This window comes from Ochotona curzoniae, unplaced genomic scaffold (assembly GCF_017591425.1).
Source record: "Ochotona curzoniae isolate NIBS_2020 unplaced genomic scaffold, NIBS_Ocur_1.0 scaffold_3223, whole genome shotgun sequence".
Lineage (NCBI taxonomy): Eukaryota > Metazoa > Chordata > Mammalia > Lagomorpha > Ochotonidae > Ochotona > Ochotona curzoniae.
In genome coordinates, this window is record NW_024467108.1 from 5,178,191 (window position 1) to 5,198,720 (window position 20,530).

Here is a 20,530-nt window from a genome sequence, read left to right on the forward strand (position 1 = left end):
TCACAGACATGTTTGTGGCCGTCACCCCCTGCACGCAGTCATCCCCTTACCTTCCGGAAGATCTCCCCTTTACATGCCAAGTCTTCCTTGCATTCTCTCCGACACTGGCCTGGCTTGAAGCTCATCCTTCTGTCACCAGAATCCCTCCTGTAGGCCCTCCACTGCCTTCCTTGTTCCGCACTGCTGCCCATGTCCTGCGCTGTGGCTCCAGGGCTTAGACAACACACTGGACTTAAAACTCTCCAAAGACTCCATTCCCGCTCCAGTGCCTACTCCAGAGTAACACTCACCGTCCATCCTGTTCTCTCACTGGCATTCCGTATGACAATGCTGTTTTGAACCCGGACTGCTCTGCTTGCCATCCAGCTTCCTGCTAATGCATCAAAGAAGACAGTGGAACGCCCGCCTGGGTGCTTGGTCCCCTGCCACCTGCCAGAAAGATCCAGATTAGCTGGAATTTCTTGCTCCTGGCTTTGGACTGGCTTGACCCTGCTTGGCTGGGAAATGAACCAGAAGATGGAACAACTACTCCCCACAACTTGTCTCTCTGCCTTTCAAATAAAAACAATTTACCTGCCTATCTAAAGGTTGAGCGCAAACTCGATTCCAGGTCTGACTGAAAACCTAGGTGCCACCGCGCATTAGCCCCCAGCCCTGGGCAGACGCCTCTCCCTTCTGTGGTTGCAAAGCAACCTGGCATCTCTTGTTTTGCTCTTGTTGCCAGTGTCCACTTTGCCACAGCCTCACCAAGCAGGGCCTCCAAGGACAGACAGATGGGTAGCAGTTGTGAACTTAAGGATACTTTGGGAAAGGTCGAGGCTGCGGGACGTTCAGCGGTAAACTAATCCCAACATCACTAACCAGAGGTGAGACTTAGGCCTTTGCAGCCAAAGGGGCGGGATCCTTCCAAAGAGGAGACACCCCCAAGGCCTACCCGCCAGCCAGCTGCCTGGCTTGCACGTGCTAGCTCTCCTTGTCCACGCCGGCCGTGGGCTGTACCAACCTCCGCGGCGGAGCGCAGGGGGCGGCCGAGGGGGCGCAGGGACGGCTAGGCCCGTCCCGTGGAGCACTCGAGCTCCCTGGCCCGAGCTCAGCGGCTAGGCCCGCCCGGTGGAGCGCTCCGGTCCCGGCGCCTCTCGCCCTCCGCTCGCTCTCCGCCGTCGCGCTCGCACCGCGCCCGGGGCAGATGCCGCCCCCGCGGGGGTGGAGCGCCCCGCCGCGCCGGGCCCGCCCCCTTGTGAGGTTATAAAGCGCCGCGCGCGGAGCGTCGAGCGGCTGGGCCGTCGCTCGGTGGCTCGGGTTTCGGCTGTCTGAGGCGCCGCCGTCGGCCAGCCGTAGCTGCCGCCGCGCCGGCGCCGTCCCCGGGCTCCCGTGCTCCGCGCGAAGCCCCGGCCCCCGGCGGCCGGGGCATGGGCCAAGGGCACGTGCTTGGGCGGCTACGCGCAAGGCTGTGACCCGCCCCGGCAGCAGCATGAAGACCCTCATAGCTGCCTACTCCGGAGTGCTGCGGGGTGCGCGTCGGGACGAGGCGGCCCGAAGTGAGAGCTCGAATGGAGGCCGTGCGCTGTCACGTGAGGGGTCCGGTCGATGGGGTGAGTGTCACCGCGGAGAGGCTGTGGGAACGGGGGCCGTTCACCTCTGCGTTGACAAACCCAAGATGCCGGGAAAGGGCCCTGAGGCAGGCGGGCCGGCGACGTCCCAGGCAAGGGGCAGCTTGGCGCCTACCGCCCGCCGCCGCCAACGCTTATCCTCCGGGTCAGGGTGTGAGGAAAGAATCATGGTTACCTGGGCTGATCCGGACAGCCCGGCCCCAGAATCATCTGCTCCATGCTCCGTTCTGAACTCCGGTCGCTTTTTGCAACCTCCCACGTCACCTCTCGTGCCCCCCTCCGATTGTAACCCTCATGTGTGCGATGGAGGTAATGCCGTCCACCCTTTCCGGTTTACAGGGACCCCCAGCAGTTCCCCCTCAGCCTTCGACCGTGAGACGGGGATGAGGCTGGTGACTGGAGTCCTGTAATACTCAGAGACAGCCGCCAGACGGGGACGTGCCTGGCTGGGACAGGTGTGCACCTGCCGCCACTGGTGCCGTCTGTCCCTTCAAGGCATGCTGTGCCCTCCCACCCCCGCTCCAGCAGTGGCACCTGAACCCCTCTACAAGGGAGGGGTGCAGGACACCCTGAGTGTCCTCCAAGCTGGGACTGAACCCCTCTGGTGAACACGGGCATGAGTTCAGATCTAACACTACAGCTTTTTCCAGGGGAGAAAGAGTGTCCCACATCCCAACTGAGACAGGGGGAAACTTTTTTTTTTTTGACCAGCGAGTGAAATCCAGGCCAGGGAAGGAGAGCCTGGGAAGTGCCCAGCACCACCCTGGTCTGCAGGTCTGTCTTGTTGAAGCCTGCCTCTCAGCCCTGAGCCTCTATTCCACTTGCTGAACATCTCCCACTTGAGACTATTATTTTTTCTTTACTAATAAACACTCACCTGCCTTGCCCACCTTCGTTAGAAAATTAAGATTTGCTAATTAATGGAGATTTGGAAAACTCTAGACAAAACAAGAAGTAAATTGAAATTGCTGGACAATCAACTATTCTAATACAGACTGTTCAGTAGCACTTTGGTATTTTTTTTTATTTATTCATTTTTATAAGGACAGATTTACAGAGAGCATGAGATACAGAAAGCTGGATCAGAAGTAGAGCAGCCAGGACATGAACTGGCGCCCATATGGGATGCTAGAGCTTACAAGTGTAGGATTAGCCAATTGCGCTATTGCATTGACCCTTGATATTGTTCTTTATTCAGATTTTTTACATATGGAAAAGTCGAGGGCATGCTTTTTCCCTCTCTTAATGTTCATCAACGTCATTTGTAATCCAGTGTCTGTGTCTCAGTCCCGCTGTGTGATTGGTGTCGTTCCTTGTGTGATGGTGAGAGCGGGTGGGGGGCGGTTCTGGCCCGCTTGGTCTGGGTTGCTTTTGGAAAGGAACCAAGCTTCTGTGTCCTCCTACCTCCTGCCCCCACAAGTCAGCAGATGAGCTGCCCCACACACCCATGGGTAGCCCTGGGCACCCATTCTCAAGAGTACTTTGCCAGTCAGTGTGCCCTTTGATACCTTTAACCGGGGAAGAAAGGGACTTGCCCACATCCTTGCTTTACTAAGTGTTTTTGTCTTCAGAGGTGATAGGTTGGGGATGCTGTGAGTGGCAGTCCTTCCCAGAGATCCCTGTCCATGGGTCGCAAGCTGTGATTCCAGGAGCCAGCAATCCTGGCTCTCAATATTTTTGACCTTGAATTTGTCCATCAGGAGAAGTTTCACTCTATAGCGAATGGTTTTTGCCCACTTGAGTCTGTATCACATTGGCAGCATATCCCCTTGTTAGCAGATAGGAAAAACACATTTTCCTTTTTTTTTGTTTTGTTTTGTTTTGAATTGTTGTAAGTACATGCAAGGGAGTACATTACAGAGGACGGCAAGGGCTGCCAGAAAAGGCCAGGCTGTGTGTTCTGCTCTCTGGGGGCCAGCTTTGGTGTAAGACTGGGTGGAGCAGGGGAGGGTGTGAGACAGGTTAGATTATCTGGGCATCTTTCATTAGACCTGCTCTCTCCATCCCTGGCCCTGGAGGACACTCCCTGGTGGCCTAGTTTGCAGCTGCAGATAAGGTCCCACCGTGGCGAGGTGGAGCGCACCCTGCCAGTGGCAGCGTTGAAGGACACACACGGATTCTGTGAAGGGAAGTCCTGTGATGGGTGAGAGATTGAAGTAGATGCCTTGGCCATTGGTCTGTTTGTGGGGGCATGGGTGGGCGTGTGTTGGGAGATAGAGGGCCCGTGTGGGGGTGTTTTCGAATCTCTGAAGAACAAAGATGGAGGCTGCAGGGGTGGCTGTGTCATCCTCACTGCCTTTGCACGCTACATTTTAGGCATTTCAGATCAGAGGCCTCTGCCACTCGCCTGTGCCCTCGGGGGCAGCACAGGACCCAGCACCAAGTAAAATGCTGAACCGATTTACTCCAGGTGGCTGCAAAGAGTGAGGCATGGACAAGGGGCAGGTGTTGATGACACCGTGTCAGCTCCTGAGGACCTCGTAGGTTGGGGGGAAGGGGTGGTGGCTGGGGGGCACTCGTTGTTCCTGAGATATGCGGGCAGGAGCTTGGGAGGGGGTGAAGCTGAGTGGATAGGTAGTTAGGGGTGGAACAGGGGGTTGGCGGTCTTAAAGCAGAGTGACAGCATTGTCCTCATATCTCCCCCCACCCTACAGAGCTCCCACGTCCAGGTTATCTGTGTGGCCAACAGCTCATCTGAGCTGAGAAAAGAGAGGCGAGATTATTAGTTTATTAGCAGACCGGGTGACTCAGTGGCCAGTGTAGAAATCATGCTCCACCCCCATCCTCCCATCCCCAAGTTCAGTAGCAAGTCTGTGAGTCACGAAGACATGGGTAGCTATTAACATTGGATCTGGGCCAGGCCTCAGATTTCAGATGGAAACACGGAGGTCCCAGAGATGGCCAGGGTTTTCAAGGCCAGAGCAAGCCAGATATACATTCTGTGCTATGTCCTGCTCCCTAACCCCCAAAGTGTCTGGGGTTGTGGTTCAAGTCACTGCTCTGTGGTTTGAAGGTTCTTACTGCACTCCTCGCTCCTCCGTTTGCCCTCAGCATCCTTCACACCCGGCAGACTCCCTGACATGGCGGGCAAAGTGTGTACGAGCATCCTTGCTGCCACTCAAGCTCCTCTCCTACTGTGCTGCAGCAGCCTCCCAGCAGCCTCCGTTAAGTATTAGCTACTTGCCCAGATTTCTGAAAAGATTTTATTTATTTATCTGTTTATTTATTTATTGGAAAGGCTTTTACCCGGTGGTTTACTCCCCAGGCAGCTGCAATGGCTAGAGCTGAGCCAATCCAAAATCATGAGCCAGGAGTCTTCCCTGGGTCTCCCAATTGGTTGCAATGCTTTCCCATGCCACAAGTAGGGAGCTGGATGGGAAATGGAGCAGCTGGGAGGGGAACTTGCACCACATGGGATTCTGGCACATACAAGGCAAGGATTCAGCCACTAGCCTGCTGTACCGGGCCCTCCAAGGTTTTTAAAGGCTGGTTCTGAACATTAATCTCCTCTTAAAGGCCTTTCCCAGCCAACCCTGCGGGAGAGCTTCTCCAGTCACCATATCTTATTGTTTATGACCTAAGTGATCGCACATACTTATATTCAGTCTGCGGTCTCCCCCACAAGCATTCCAGTCACTTGGGAGCAGAGACATTTTTCTGGCTTTTTGTTGTGCCCCCAGCATCTAGCATGGTACCTGATAAGGTGACAGGGGCTCAGTAAATGTTTGGAGAGTGATTGAATCATTGACTTCCTTGATCCTTGTGCCAGGCAGGAAGCCCAGCTTCTACCTTCCAGGTGCTCCCCAGGTCCTCCTAAGGGCTCCTCTGTTCTTGCCTGGCTGGACGCTGTACTTGTTGTGCCTCTTCAGGACCTAGAGATGCCAGTCTGGCAAGGAGCAGGTCCCTGGGGGCTGAGCATGGAAGCTGGAGCTCCAGGGTGCCAGCCATGCCTTTTCTCCAGGTCTTGGGGGGTGGACTCACTCCCTGTCACTGTCCCACGGTGATGGACTTGGTGAACAGAGCTGACAATAACATGCATGGACTCTGACTGATGGTCAAAGCCAAAGTTTATTAGTGGTATCAGACTTTATACACTGAGGGTCATATGGGATAAGGGAGGAAGTATTGAGCTTACCAACAAATCCATCAACTTTCTATGCTTTTGTTTGGAACTCCTTTTGTCTTGTATTTTCCACCAAGTGTTCTCATTCACATGCTATCCACTCAACTGTTCTGATACAAATGATATCCAACCAGTTATACAAAAGGTATCCCACTCGTTATCATACAAATATTGTCCAATCAACTGTAATCCTGTGCTCGCTGACCTGCTAGGGTCACAGTGTCCTCCTACAACTCCCCATCCCTAGAACATGGGCTTAGAAATCGCAAACTCTCAGGAGTGGAAGGGGTTGCATGCATGGATGTGGAAAGTGCTCTGTGAACTAACTTGTTATGCTTGTCTTGATTCTTGTTTTTGTCCCACATGATATGCACCAGACCCCAGCACTGCAGAATCACTCATTTGGTACTGGGACATCTAGGAGGGCTGCACCAAGGTGGCATGCAGGCCCTTGGATTTCTTTATTTGAGGACCTCGTGTGTGTCAGCCAGTCTCCCTAACTTTGAAGAAGAAGGACCAAAGGGGTGGACATACACAGCAGTGGCGGCAGAGTAACCCACACAGTGCCAGGGAAGAACTGTGACTCCCTGGGCAAGATGGCATTCAGTCTGAATCCTGGCAGCTGAACAGACCTCAGCAGGGCAGGCAAGGATAGAGGCCCAGGAAGCAGTGTTCAGAGGTGTGAGATGTGAGTGGGAGAGGCAGTCTGACTACAGGGCCTCCCTGTGACCAGTGTGGGCTGAGGTTCTGGTGTGCTGAGAGACCGGGACCAGGGAGACATACAGGATGCTGGACCCAGGCCTGCCTATACCTGCCCACAGCAGCCCAGAGAGGAAGACTTGTGAGCTTTTGGGAGAGAGAGTCGGGTGTAATAAAGATTTCTCAAGCCCCCAGCTTGCTGATGTGGAACTGCTGCTGGTTGTAGGGCTAGGCATCAGACTGAGGGTGGACTAGCCTCTGCTTTAGCCATGGAACCACTGTGCAGCCCCGGCAAGCCACTGCCCCGTCCTGACTCATCTGCATGTCTACTAAATGGGCAGAAGTGCTGTAACTGAACCTGTAAATGGTTTGGGCAAGTCTTCAGGAGCAGGAAAGCTGAGCTCTGGTTCCTATTTGGCAGCTCTGGGTGGAACATCTGCTTTCTTATAATCTTGGGCAAAACCCCCTCTCCAGGAGCCCCAGCCTCCTCCTCATCTGCATGCTGGCAAAGAGGGCTGAACCAGATGACTGGATTCAGGCTCTGCCCCTTAATGGTTTGGGGTTACCTTCTTCCTTCTTCTGGACTCCTCCTTCTGCAAATGGGATCACATCCTGCTTGGGGCCCTGGTGACTGCTTCACGACCCACCCTGCCCGCCTGCCAGACCCCATATTGTGATAAAGGCCTGTTTCAAGGATGCCTGAACATTGCCCTAGCAACTGCTCCCATGTGAGTGTTTTGTATGTGCTAGGTTAGAAAGTGGACCTTGGAGAAGCTGGGCCCCGGGGATCTTCAGCAACCATGTCCAGGGTCCTTGTAGCTGTCAAGAATATGGCATCCTAAAAGGCATATGTCCTTGGTCTCACCTCCCATGACTTTATCCTGGTTCCTAAAAACCAAAAACATAAAATCCAGACCCCTGGAAATGGAGGAAGCAGGAACTGCCAGCTCCTCTCCTAGTGCAGAGCACGGCCTGCAAGCGGACTTCGAATGTCTTGTGGTTTGGATGTAGGTATTTGGTTCCCCCCTCCCCCTGCTCTTTCTTCCCTCAGAGCCTTTCACAGTTGCCCTGGACTTTAACCAACCCCTTGGTGGGAGGAGGCTTTCCTCCCCGCTCTCCCCCAACCCTCAAAATGTTCTGATTGACCTTTGGTCATGGTGCAGGTAGGTGCCTTGCAGTGGGCTAGTCTCTCTTCTTGTCCAGGCCCACCTTATTCAGCATAGTCCGCTTGATCATTTAGTAGTCCCCCAAATACTAACCAAACCCCCACCTCTGAGTCTGACTACGTACTGGCCACAGGGACTCAGGTAAATGAGATGGGGTCCTCACAAGCAAACACACATTGTTCCCCTGATGAGAAAGGCTGAGGATAAGAATGAGGCAGGCATATTCAGTCCAACCTGGGTTGGGGCAGGAGAGGAAGAGCTGCTTGGCTGGTCCCCTGGTAGGGTCAGCATGCAGTATACAGTAGGTGCCTCCTTAGTGTATGCAGATTGCCTGACATGGAGGGAATAGGAATCTATCCCAGGGTGTTTTAGACAGAGCCCAGAGCCTAGGAGGTGGCTCCCTGGAGGGATGGAGATGCTGGCCCAGCCTCTGGTAAAGGTGCACAGATGGGGACAGCTTTTTAGTGCAAGGCTTTTGACAGCCCAACCCTGGACTAGACTGGGACTTTTTTTTTTAATTAACTTTTTTTGGTATTGTTTTTTGATACAATATAGTTGGCACTGGGCTCTACCTTCCCCCTCCTGCGGTTCCCTCCCTTCCCCTCTGTTCTCCCCTCCAGATTCACAGTGTGGACTGGGACTCTTAACAGCAGGTGTGACCCCAGAGTTGGCAGTGTGTCTGTGATCAGCCCTCTCCTTGTCACACTTTTCACTGCTGCATGGAAGAGAACATCCCATGGCCTTGGAACTCATCTTTTTGGCACTGGCGCCAGCTTTCTGGATCAGTCTCCTTGGGGCCAGAGGTCAGTGTGTCCATTCCTTTGCCTCCAGGCAACTTGGACCCAACCTGGAGTCGCTTGCGGTGATTTCTCCCTCCCTCCCCTGAGCTCACATGCAGAGCTGGGATCCAGATGAGCCTGGGAACATTGTCCTTGGGGCTGGAGAAATGAGCAGGATAACTCTTCAGACCAAGGGTCCGTCCCACCTCTGCTACCTCACTGGCACCCCGGCACTGTCTGACAGGTGTGCCAGACACTCTGGGTCATTTCCATGGGTGCATGATATTCCTCACCACCTTCCTGGGTCACAATCAAGAAGGACACCGAGTCTCGAGCAGAGGAAGTGATGCCTCTGGTTTCCTGGTGCACAGGTCAGAGCCAGAACTTGAACCCCAAGGCTTGCCTGTCACTCGCACTGTTGTACCCATGGGAGGGAGACAACAGAGACTTGCTGGCTAGTGACCTGGCTTTCATGCAGAGCTTTACTTTTTATGAAGCTATTGCCTACACATTATCTTGCTCCACGCTCACAAAGATTTGGCAAGGTGGGTATTAGCCCCATTGTACAGATGAGAAAACTGAGGCTTGCCCAGGAAGTTGACTCATTTAGACCACACTTCTTGCTTGTGCATCCTGACTCCCATCCCTGTTTTTTTGGCTAGTGTGTCCCCTCCCTAGATGCCAGTAGTGGTGTGGGTAGGAGGAGGAAGTAGTGTGGTAGCCCAGAGATGACCTGCCCACCTTTGTGTGTGTTCAGTGCTGACTGCCTACTGGCCAGGGGTCCTGTGGCCCTGGCCTCTTATCTCCTTACCTCAGGTTAATTTTTTCCCATGGCTCTAAGACCTGCTTGATGTTTTACTATACTTGTGTGTGTGGGTGTTTTGACTCTCCCTGGGCAGAATCTAAGTTTCCTAACAGGTGGGGTACCTGCTGTGTGCTTGGTGGCTTGTAAGTGCCCATCCACCACCTCTGGGAAGCCACTTGGGTTGGTCATCTAGCATCTCTTCCCAGCCTGCTTTGGGTAAAGTTACCCTCTTTCCATCACTGGGCGCTTGCTCCACTCTTCTGTATAGGCAGCTCCTCCATCTACAGTACCCACTTTCCTCCTCCCTGAACCCCCACATCTTGTCTTCAGGGCCTCATTGAGGTCCCCTACCACTGCCCTCACCTGACTGTCTTCAAACATCCTGGAGATCCTGCACAGCCTGTACAGCTGTGTATGTGTTCCTCATTCATACCCATTGCTGCCCTGGCAGCCGGCGAGGAGAGCCAGATGCACTTCACCTTTTATTGTTCCCAACAACTCGCACAGGGCTGGGGCTAGAAGGGGTGGGATGAGCACTCTATAATCCTAGACATGGGCAACCTGAAGCCACGTGAGATTAGGTGACTTACTCTATGTCACAGTGCCAGCCCAGGGCAGAGCTGGCCCAGGTTCCTTTCTTTGTTCCAAGAACTCAGGGCTGAGCCATTGCCACCCATAGGTGTGTTACAGGATCAGTTGCGTCAGCCCTGGGGTGCGGCTTCCTGGGCCTCTCTGATACCTGGTGTTGAGCAAGGAGGCGTGCACACACTGAACCAAAGGCTGCTGGCAGTTCTGGTTTTACTCTCCTAGCAGGAGCTGGGCTGGGGGGGAGCATGTGGGTGGGAATGCCCTTGGAGACTGGGGGCATGGGATAGGACAGAAGGGGTGGGAGGTCATCCTGAAATGGGATATCATCTTTCTGGAGTCGGGGCCAGCCCTGTACAGTCTGGTTTCATGGAACTGATGAGGAACTTGCAGCCCAGATGCCTGCCTGGACTCTTGGTGGCTCACACCTTGAGTCCAAACAAGCAACTTGACCTCATTTGGCTTCACCTTGCCTTTGCCTACTTCTCCGGGGATCATCAGTAATGTTTTGGGTGGGAGGAGTTTGCTCTTCTGAATGGCCCTGTGGCTGTTAGGGACTTTCTGGTGGTTCCTGGTCCTGTACGCTCCTACGAGTAAGAGCAAGGGAACCTTGTGAAACAAGTGGTGCCAGGAACAACTGGTTGATGGCTCCACAGACTCTTTCCTCATGGGGCTTGTTGCTGTTCTCCAGCCTGATCCTGAGTCTACTCAGAATGAGATGCTTGTAGGGAGAGTGGATTTGTCCTCTTCCCCTTCATAGGTGGGAGCACTTGTGCTTAGGGAAGCTGGAAGGCTCTGCCCCACCCTACCTCTTCTCCACAATGCTCCCCCTAGGCAGTCCAGCACAACATGGACCTCCAGGTCTTCAGCTGCCTCTGGGCCTTTGGGTTGGTCCCACCATCTGGTTAGCCTCTCTGAGCTGTTTTGCCTGCCAGGACTCAGCCCTGATGCCCGATGTCCCTGGCAGAGACTAATGGCCAGGTGAGACAGGTGCCGTGAGAGTGTATGGTATGCATCTCTGCAATGCAGGGCAGGAAGCAGATTGGAGCCAGACCTTGGCTGGATACTGTGGCTCCCTGCTGGCCCTGCCTACGAGTCAGGATCTGACAGGCTGAGTGTGAAGGCGGTGGTGTATGATGGCAGCACTGACAGCCCCACTAGCCTCTGCTGGCCCCCTCCCAGCTGCAGGGTGAGGGAATGCCAGCAGCTGGGTGGCAGGGATTGGCAGTGGCCTATGGGTGTCCAACTGAACTCTCTACTTCCTACCTGCCATGACTGCTGACAGGATGAGCATTGGATCTCGAGTGCCTGGTGAAAAGACATAGCCAAATTGGCATGGAAGTTGGTAGCCGAGCTGGGCTAGAACCTGTTTTATCTGCTTCAAGCGATTCCAACTCCTGGCCCACTGCTCTATCCCTGGCCAGCGTCCAGATGGCTTCATTGTGGAGAGAAGAGAGAAAGAATTCAGGGAGAGCCACAGCACAGGGACGCCTACAAGCCTGGATCGAAATCAGCCCTGCCTCGCTCTGGCTGAGTGACCTCAGCTGTGTCCCAGTACCAAAATGGGGTTAAACTGTAGCTTCTGCTGCGAGCACTTCCTCTAGAACAGCCCAGGAGGCACAGCTGGAGATGGAGGGTGGCCTGGCCAGCTAGCCCTTGGACCAAAGATTCGAGTCTGTGCATGGCCACATTAGCTTTCCCATTGACTTAGCCAGGTCTGTCTCTGCATGTGGGCCAGGATGAAAGGTCATGAGCCCCTCGAGGATAAAATTGGGACCGAATCACCTGCTAGGCCCCACTACTGAGCAGGTGCACTAAGCCTTGAGCGTCAGCTCTTTTCTCCTGCCACCTGTGTCATAGACAGAGCCCTTTGCTCTCAGCAGCCTCTGAGTGGGGAAAGATTACCAGCCCTGAGCAGGGGGCAGGAGTCCCAGGCTCCAGCCCTGGCTCTACCATTCACTCCCTGGGTAGCACTGGGCTGGGTGGTGTTGCTTTAGGCCTCAGTTTTGCTGGCCATCCAGATCACCCTGGCAGACCCTCAGACCCACTTGGAAGGTAGCAATGGTAGGATTTGTATAAAGAGGTAAAGGAGCAATTAAGAGTGAAACCTCTACGCCTGGCTCAGGGCCAGCTGCTTTCTGTGCTTTGCTGAGTTTGCTTACAGCCACTCCTCACTCATGGTACCTGGGGAGTATTCAGTTCTCTTGAGTACCACCAGAGGTGAATGGCAGTGAGCCCTGGGTAGCAATATAATGTAGAAGCAGGATTTGAACCTGGGCTGACTTTTCTTGCACCATCACATGCCACCTCCCTCTACCCCATTAGACCAGGTGAAGGAGAAGGACCTGTGCCAGGCCTGGCATTTCTTGTCGACTTGCTCAGAGTTGCAGCAGCTGACAACTTTCAGCTGATGAGAGTGTCCCTGTCTGAACTCTGCCATGACCTGCATGTCAGCCCCGAAGCCCCTCTCCCTCCCCACTCCCAGCTTGTAGGCCAGGGTAAAAGGTTGTGAGACCCTCAAGGACAAGGCTGACAAAATTATCTGTGTTCTGGGTCTTGTACAGAGTGAGCAGCATGAAGGAACATGTGGCCAGCATACCAAGAAATGCTCAGAGAAGATATGCTGAGAGCAAAGGGCGTGCAGCTGGGGCTCAGCACAAGACCGGGTGTCATGCAGCCTACTGTTTTAGTCTGGAAGGAATAGGATCTGAGTTAGAAGCGTGGCCCACCATCTCCAGGTTCCTGGTACTACTGCCCCTCAGCTGCTTGAGTCCAGAGTGTCATTCTGGAGGCCCAGCCCCAGAGCTAATCTCATGGGAAGGTCGTGCTGTACCTCACAGGCTCAGAACTTGCTTGCTAGCTGGCACAGTGTCCTGCTGGCCTATGGGGCCCTTGGTGGAGGTAAAACTTCCCATGTGATCTCTCTTTGGGGCCCGAACTTTGAGCGCTGAGCTGATGTTGGCAGAGTAAATCTAGAGGCGGTCGGGACGTCAGCAAGAAGGCTGTGCTGTTGGGAGAAGTGGCGGCAGTCAGGGGATGAGGGGGTGGGCCAGGAACCCAGTTGCTCAAAGTACACCTGGAGGAAACAACATCACCTGCCGGGTGTTGAACCCCTGTCCTTGGCCTCACAGACAGCTCTCACAGATCAAATATTTGTACTAGATGCAGGTAAAGGATAAGCATGGGAGTTGGATCGGGGTGGAGAGGAGGAGTCCCGAGGTGTCTCCACGTGCTGTGTTTGGGGGACACAGTTCCTACCCTGTGTACACAGGGACTGGAGGCAGGGAGGCATGTGTGCCAACAGCAAATCTGTATCCGTTTCCCTCACATATCAGCAGAGGCCCTTGTGGGAGGTGGGCTGGCACCAGGGCCCTGAGGCTGGGGCGAGGGGAAGCTGGCAAAGGACTGACCTGTCCACTCTGCTGCAGGTGCGGGCTCCAGCATCCTGTCCGCCCTCCAGGACCTCTTCTCTGTCACCTGGCTCAACAGATCCAAGGTGGAAAAGCAACTGCAAGTTATCTCAGTGCTCCAGTGGGTCCTGTCCTTCCTCGTGCTGGGTAAGCTGGAGCTTAGGGGGAAGGTGCCTGGGCCACCTCCCCAGCACAAGTAGGAGCAGGAACTGTGCATGGTTTCCTCCCACATAGGGGACCCCTGGATGAAGTGCTGTACCCTGAGGCAGACAGGAGGGCTCAGCAAGATGCACTGGGAGTTGGTGGTGTGTCTCAGACACCCAGTGAAGATGGGTCACTTGCCCAGAGGCACTGAGATTTTGATCCAGTTCTGTAAGACCCTCAATGCCCATGCCCGTCCCACAGTGCCACCCACCTCAGCAGCCAACCTTCCCCTCCGAGGTGGGCTGCTTTGCCTTCCAGTGTCGAGTTTGTATCCTGGCACCTGTACACTGGCCCTGTGGCTAAAGTTGCAGAATATCAGTTTCCCCATTTCCAGTGTCAGGGAAATGCTACCTACCTGGTGGGGCTAGAAGATGAGGAATGAGAGTGCCTGGCCCAGGCTGATCATGGGAGTCCCCATTACATAGACACCTGACTCTCAGCCCTTGCCCACCCTCAGCTAAACACCTGCCCTGCTGCTTCCCTCAGCTGGTGCCACCCCGTCTTCTAGCACCACCCATGACAGTATGTTTGTGACTGCCTCTGCAAGTCTGACTGGGTGCCCTCACATCCTGGGTTGCTATTCAGGCCAGGGTCAGGACCACTGGGTTGTCTAGGAGGAAGGAGAAGCCCCTGCCATTCTTCCCCAGGCCCCCATGTATTCAGCATGGCAAGCAGTGTCCCAGATGTTCGGCAAAGGCATGCCTGCTGCCCAGCCTTAGAGGACACAACCCAGTACCTGGAAGCTGGTCCCTCCCAGCCACCTGCCTCCTAGGCCTGTCAGAGCCAAGGTGGTAGAGATTGGCAGGAGTTTCTGTGCCAAGACTGAGTGGCTTTCCCTTCAGCAGGCACACGCATGGCACAGGGAAGGGATGAGGGAGCTGTTTATCAAGTCCCACAGAATGCCAGGGCCTTGATGTGTCATTTTTCAAATCTATGCTGCCCGAGCCTGCAAAGTTCATTAAGTGGTCGAATTGGGATCGGAGAAGAAGCTAGATGCATGCCTCTGGGGAGTGTAAAATTGCTGGGCCTGGGCAGAACAGAGCAGCCTGCATTTTTAGCCCAAGAGTGGGCTTAGGGCAGGGTGTGAAGCCCTCTGTCAACTTAGCCCTGCAAGTATCTACATGTTTTCTGAGGAGAAGGGCCATAGCTATCAATGGGTGCTTCCAGGGACACGTTTATTGGGTAGCAGAAATTCCCCTAAGAGTTGCAGCCCACCCTGCCACCTGGACATACACTTGGCCACTGATCAGAATCCTGCAGTAGAACAGTGTGACTGCCCTCACTTTGTTCAGGTGAGAAGTAGAGGCCCAATAAGGGCAGAGCCTTGCTCACAGTCACACAAGAAGAAAATGGTGGGACCAGGACAGGAAGCCAGGGACTCTGGCCTCCCAGACCCCTGCCTCATCGGCTCCACCTCCTCAGTTGTTCCCCAGGTTTCCCTCAGAGGCCCCCGTGACCTTGACCAGGGCTTAGCTGGTGGGCAGCTGAACTACTTGAGGCACCCCAGCCCTCACAGCACTGATGGGGAGTGGCCTGCAGCTGCGGTTAACAATTGATCCACCTGATACAACCCAGATACAGCTTGGCCCAGCTTTTGTCTTCTCAACGCCCTGTGTAGGTGGGAGTCAGACCTGCAGCCAGGCAGGTCGGCTGAGCCCTGCTAATGAGCACCTTGAGCGGCAGCCATGCCCTCCCACGGCTTTGCAGCCTGCTGGCTGAGGCTCACTGGCTGTTGACTGTAGCAGAGCCTGCTGGCCCTTTAACTGCCCTCTGCCCGTGGTTTTTGTTGTTGTTTTTTCTACTTTGGTTCTGTTGAGCCCTCTAGCATTCTAGGGAAGGTTGTGGACCTCAGTGTTTTTTGTTTTTTTTTCCCATTGTTTTTAATTCCACTCCCCACCCCCCACAAGAGGTGGAGGGAAAGAGAGGCAAAGAAAAATAATGGTCATCTACTGATTTGCTCCCTAAATTCCCACTATGGCTAGTGATGGACTGGGCAGAAGCTGGGAGCTGGGAGCTGGGAAGTCAGTCCAGGTCTCCTACATAAGTGACAGGGACCCAATGACGCATGACCACTGCTGCCAGGGTATACTGGCAGGAAGCTAGAATCAGGAGCTGTGTGTGGAAGCTGGGTACCCCAGTGTGGAACATGGGTACCTTAACCAGCGTCTAAACCACTGACTTGCATGTTTTTAAATATTGAATACAGAGTACCTTGAATCTCAAAGGAATCCAAGGATATTGAATTATCAACATCTACACATTTGAAAAGCAATTGGATATGTAATGACACATGTACTTTTTAATTGCAGTCAATAAAAAGCTCTAGCAAGAGGCTGTAAGGACTGTAATTTGTAAGTAGCCCTGAGGAGGAGTGACTTCTCAGGATCTCTGCCATTGCTGTGATACAGTGATACTGTGATGCAGTGTGAAGCCCCAGTGATAGGCAGTGCCACCACCTGGTGGTTTGTTAGTCTGTAAGTGGAGCAAACACTGACATTCTCTGAGAGGTGAGTGGACCCTCAGACATGCTTTGCTCCCCAGCCAGGTCCAGAGATATTCCTGCGATGAGGGCCAGGGTATGTGTGAAGTTCCACCAGCGTCTCCTCTCCTCTCCCCTGTAAAAGGCACTAAAGCCCGCATGGGCCAGGCCCAGGACATCATGGCAGGGCCAAGGCCTGGGTCTGTTTAGCCTCACCAGACTCCTGGCCACTGCATATCTGATTGATTACCTGGGTCCCTGGACCTTAGGCTGCAGAATTGTGTGTCTTCAGCCGCTGTGCTATGCAGGGAAGGGCAAGCTGTGTAAGCTGTACTGAGCTGTCTCAAGCTGTCCCCAGGTGGAGTAAATCCCTTCCTTACATCCCATCAGTGCAGGGAGGCCAGCACCTGCTGCAGCCCCACCACCTAAGAGGGCAGGATGAGGGAGCACAGGACTCACTTCCTAAGAGTGACCTTTTTGGTGCTAGTTGCTGGGGAAGCATGCATCTGCCTGGGTTTGGGAGCCCCGGGCACTCTGGCTGGAGGGTTCTCTGGAGGAGGTGGTCCCACAGTGAGGAAGGAGAGGATGGTGAGAAACACTGCAGGCCAAGGCTGAAGCCTAGACTCCCTGCTAGTTCTTCATCTGATGCAGGCTGCCTCAGTATGGAGGGACCAGGTGGGAGAGATGGGCTTAGAGCCCTCCTGGCCCGCCACCCCTGCAAAAGTTCGGGTCCTGCCTGGGGAGTGCTCATCCTGCTTCCGCAGCAGCTCAGAGCCCAGTGGTATCTGGGAGCTAGGCTGGTTCCTTTTCCCAGGCCTCGGAAAGGGGACCTACTAACCAATATGACTTTTTTTTTTTTTTGGAAAGATTTACAGAGAGGAGAGAAAGATCCTCTGTCTGCTGATTCACTCCCCAAGTGGCTGCAGCAGCTGGAGTGAGCCAATCCAAAACCAGGAGCTTCTTCTGAGTCTCCCACATGGGTGCGGGGTCCCAAGGTCTTGGGGCATCTCGACTGCTTTCTCAGGCCACAAGCAGGGAGCTGCTTGGGAAGTGGAGCAGCCGGGATACAAACCTGCACCCCTATGGGATCCTGACGTATGCAAGGCGATGATTTTTGCCACCAGGTTACTGTGGTGGGCCCCTAGCATGGCTTTGTGGAGCAGTCCTTCCACAGCCACAGCACGTCCAACTTTAGTGTCTGACTGTGTAGCCTTCACCAGGGTTGCGTAGGCAGCAAGGTGGCAATGTAGGCTGCAGGACGCCTGGGTGCAGTTGTACCCTGTGTTTAACCCCCATCTCCGGGAGCAGGCTGGCTCAGGAATCTGGGGCACGCTTGACTTAACAGGCAACAGCAGAGCTGCCACTTCTATGCCCTTGGGTCATGTCATGGGAGTGTGCCTCTGAGCCTGTGCTCTTCCTGTGAGAAACCTAAGGAGGCTAAACATGGTGGCAGGAAGGGGGCAGAACCCTGGAATGCCTTTGACCCTTGGGTGCCTAGCAGTGGGTGGGCACCTGGCAAGGCTCAGCTTCTCTTGCGCATGGGGGAAGGAAGGGGTGTGCTTGTGGGAGACTAGGCCTCCTACCAGCAGGAGTCCCTGCTATTCCTGGCCTTGTGTTCCTTTGCCAGGGAATAGGACATTGGGCCAGGAGTGGATGGACTGGGGGCAGCAAAGAAGCTATGTCCTGCTGATATGAGGCATGCAAAGGGGAGAGAAGCCAGTTGGGGGAGCTGGATGGTTCTTGAACAGATGAGTTCTGAGCCAGGCCTTGAAGGCTGGGTAAAGATGGGAAACAGAGAGGGGGGCACTGGGAAGTGCAAAGTGGGACAGACTGCCCTGACTTTTTCTGCCTTTCAGTGCCAGGCAGGCCCAAACACAGAGCCCAGCTCAAAGCCCCACTGCATGTATGCCATAGGCTCTGGCCAGCCCTCCTCCTGGAGTAGGACTCCTCTGTCTCCTGTCCCTTCCCTGATGGCCTGGGGCTTCATTTTTGGTGAGCTTGGAAAGCACCAAAATTGGACTTTACAGTCAGACCCAAGTTGGCAACCTGGCTCTGCCACCGAACAGCAGGGTATCCCAGGGCAAGTGACTGCCTCAACTCCTGGCCCAGCTGAAACTGGCCCTGCTTCATCCTGAGAGACATATCAGGCCCTGGCACAGGTGGGACATGCTGGGAGGAGGCAGAAGAACCATAGGAAAACCCACGTCTCCCCATGTCCAATGCTGCTGCCCACAGACCTGCTGCTCCCTAGGCCCAGCCGTTTCTGAGTGGTTATAGCTGGGGACACCCAGGCTTTGGCTGTGCCCAGCTTAGTAGCCCAGTCAACACATACCCTGCCACCATGCAGAGTGGGGCGGTGGTGGGGGGCGGAGGGATGCTAAGACCCTGACTGTGGTCCTTGGCCTCCCGCAGGAGTGGCCTGTAGCGTTATCCTCATGTACACGTTCTGCACCGACTGCTGGCTCCTGGCCGTGCTCTACTTCACCTGGCTGGCCTTCGACTGGAACACACCCAAGAAAGGTGAGCACCTGGTGCCTGGGACTGCTTCGCCCTTGGGACCAATAACCTAAGGGAGTGCACCGGTTGCAAGGCGTAAAGCTGCAGCCCGCAGCTGTGGCCACCTTCCTCGGGATCTCTCATTGGCTCGGTCTGGTTTACCCTCCCCACCCACCCCCACTTCTTCCCAACACTGTGTTTTGTTCCCTGGAAGGTGGCAGGAGATCGCAGTGGGTACGGAACTGGGCTGTGTGGCGCTATTTTCGAGACTACTTCCCCATCCAGGTAAAGACTTGACAGTTGTCCTTTCGGGACTGGTGGTTGGGGATGGATGACAGCAGGGGAGTTCTGAATCCAGGCCTGACCCCCCAGTCAACCTCTCATGATGGATGAACACCAAAGAGCATTGAGCTGCACCAGCTGGGGTCTGCATCTGCCTGCTTCTGTTTACTGTACCCTACTTTATGCAGAATTTGAGACAGCTTAGGACACACACCAGGTAAAGGGCGGGGGGAGGAATCAAGACTTGGGAGGGAGGAATACAAGTGTATCAAACCCACAAGCAATACAGTTGCTGTAGTTGAACTTCATATTCTACTCAGAGTTTCCGGGCAACCAAGGCAAAAAGGAAAATGTGTTCATTCTTAACTTGTTGCCTTAGGATGAGGTTTAGTGGTTCTTTGGGAGGAAGAAGGCTTATAATAGCATTTAAACCTAAGATGTGAGAGCCTGAGTGATGTACGCAGCAGAGGGCATATCTCATAAGCAGTGCTGGCCTACCATTCAGTGACTATGAAGTCATAACTTAATCGGGGGGCTTGGCACCAAGAGTAAGATGCCACTTGCGACACCTGTACCCCGTGTCGCGTGCCTAGTTTTAGATCCTGGCTCTGCTTCCAACACCAGCTTCCTACCACTGCATACCTCGGGAAGCAACAGGGGATGGTTCAAGTTACTGAGTCCCTGCTACTCACATGGGAGACGTGGATTGAGTTCTGGACTCCCGATTTCAACCTGACCCAGCTCCGGCTGTTTTTGGCATTGGGGAAGTAAACCAGCAGATGGAGGATGGATGGATCTCTCTCTCTCTCTCTTGTTTTTAAATCAGTGAAAATGCTTTTTTTAAATACTTAGAGAAAAGCACAAATTCAAGATGGAGGAGATTTATCAAGAGCAGTACTAAGGTAGGTTAGGTTCATCTGACCTGAACTAAGGCTGAAATTCATGGTGACATGTGTCAGGGGTCTGCTTGCTTTCTTAAGATCCCACAGAAATACAGTTCTCAGGGCCAAGTGGGTTCCTGGCTGTGGGAAGGAGGGCCCAGGCCATGCCCCTGGTGGCCAGAGGACCTGGGGAGGGTTTCCAGGCAGCTGTTCCTGGAGCTCTGCCTCCAAGGAGAAGCAGCAGTGAGGCTGAGGGAGTCAGGGAGGACACAGGCCCCCAGCAGGGTGGGGAGGAAGGTGGTGGGAGAGAGGAAGATGGCAGGGCAGGGGGTGGTGGTGACAAGCAGGCAGAAAGGAGAAGCAGCATCGTCTTTATGTGGAACCAGTGCCTCTCCCTCTAGAATCTGCTATAGTTCCTAGTGCCCTGAAAGACTAGTGTTAACTCTGTGTACACCCATTTCTCAGAAGAGGGTATGGAAGGTCAGAGAGCAGTGAAGCCGAAAGGAGGGGGTGAGTGGTGGAGTAGAGGTTCCAGCTGTTTTACTGCCTTGAAGCCCGACCTTTCCACTGGCCCTGCCTTTCCAGGCCGCAGGATGAGGGGAGCCACATGGGCACACGCTCGGGCTTCCTATACACCTGCAGGATAGAGAGAGTGATATCCAGTATGATCCTGGGCTGTGTGATCCTTGGGACATCATCTCCCCACAAGAAGCTCAGGCCAGGGTGGACTCCAGGACTTCTGGCTATACCACTGGCTGGCCAAGGCTGCTGCCCTGCTCTCCCACATGCCTGCCTTTTTCTGAGCCCCTCTGAAATCCTGGAGGAATCAGTAGTGGCAGCCTGGCCCTCAGTCTCAACTCCATCCATTCAGTCTCCTCCTGGGTCTGCAGGGTAGGCAGGGCCACCCAGGCCTCCCTGCCTGTTGGTGAGAGTGATGCTTGTGGGTAACTCTGGCTGACCTCTGAAGGTTCTCCTGGTAAATTAACAACCTGCCTGGCCTACTCCCTCAGC

The 20,530-nt window shown here is 54.4% G+C and overlaps 1 protein-coding gene across 2 annotated transcripts in view; it reads left to right on the top strand.

Annotated features, from left to right (window-relative positions):
• Positions 1-1,287: 1,287 nt before the first annotated feature.
• The window catches only part of DGAT2 (diacylglycerol O-acyltransferase 2), a 28,007-nt gene continuing 8,764 nt past the window's right edge, over positions 1,288-20,530 (top strand). The window contains exons 1-4 of one of the 2 annotated variants that reach the window (XM_040964087.1): positions 1,288-1,592; positions 13,196-13,324; positions 18,273-18,380; positions 18,571-18,641. In XM_040964087.1, the coding sequence (XP_040820021.1) occupies positions 1,472-1,592; positions 13,196-13,324; positions 18,273-18,380; positions 18,571-18,641 (429 nt within the window). In that variant the 5' untranslated portion in view covers positions 1,288-1,471. The remainder of the gene's footprint in view (positions 1,593-13,195; positions 13,325-18,272; positions 18,381-18,570; positions 18,642-20,530) is intronic. The other variant, XM_040964088.1, reaches the window with a different exon arrangement.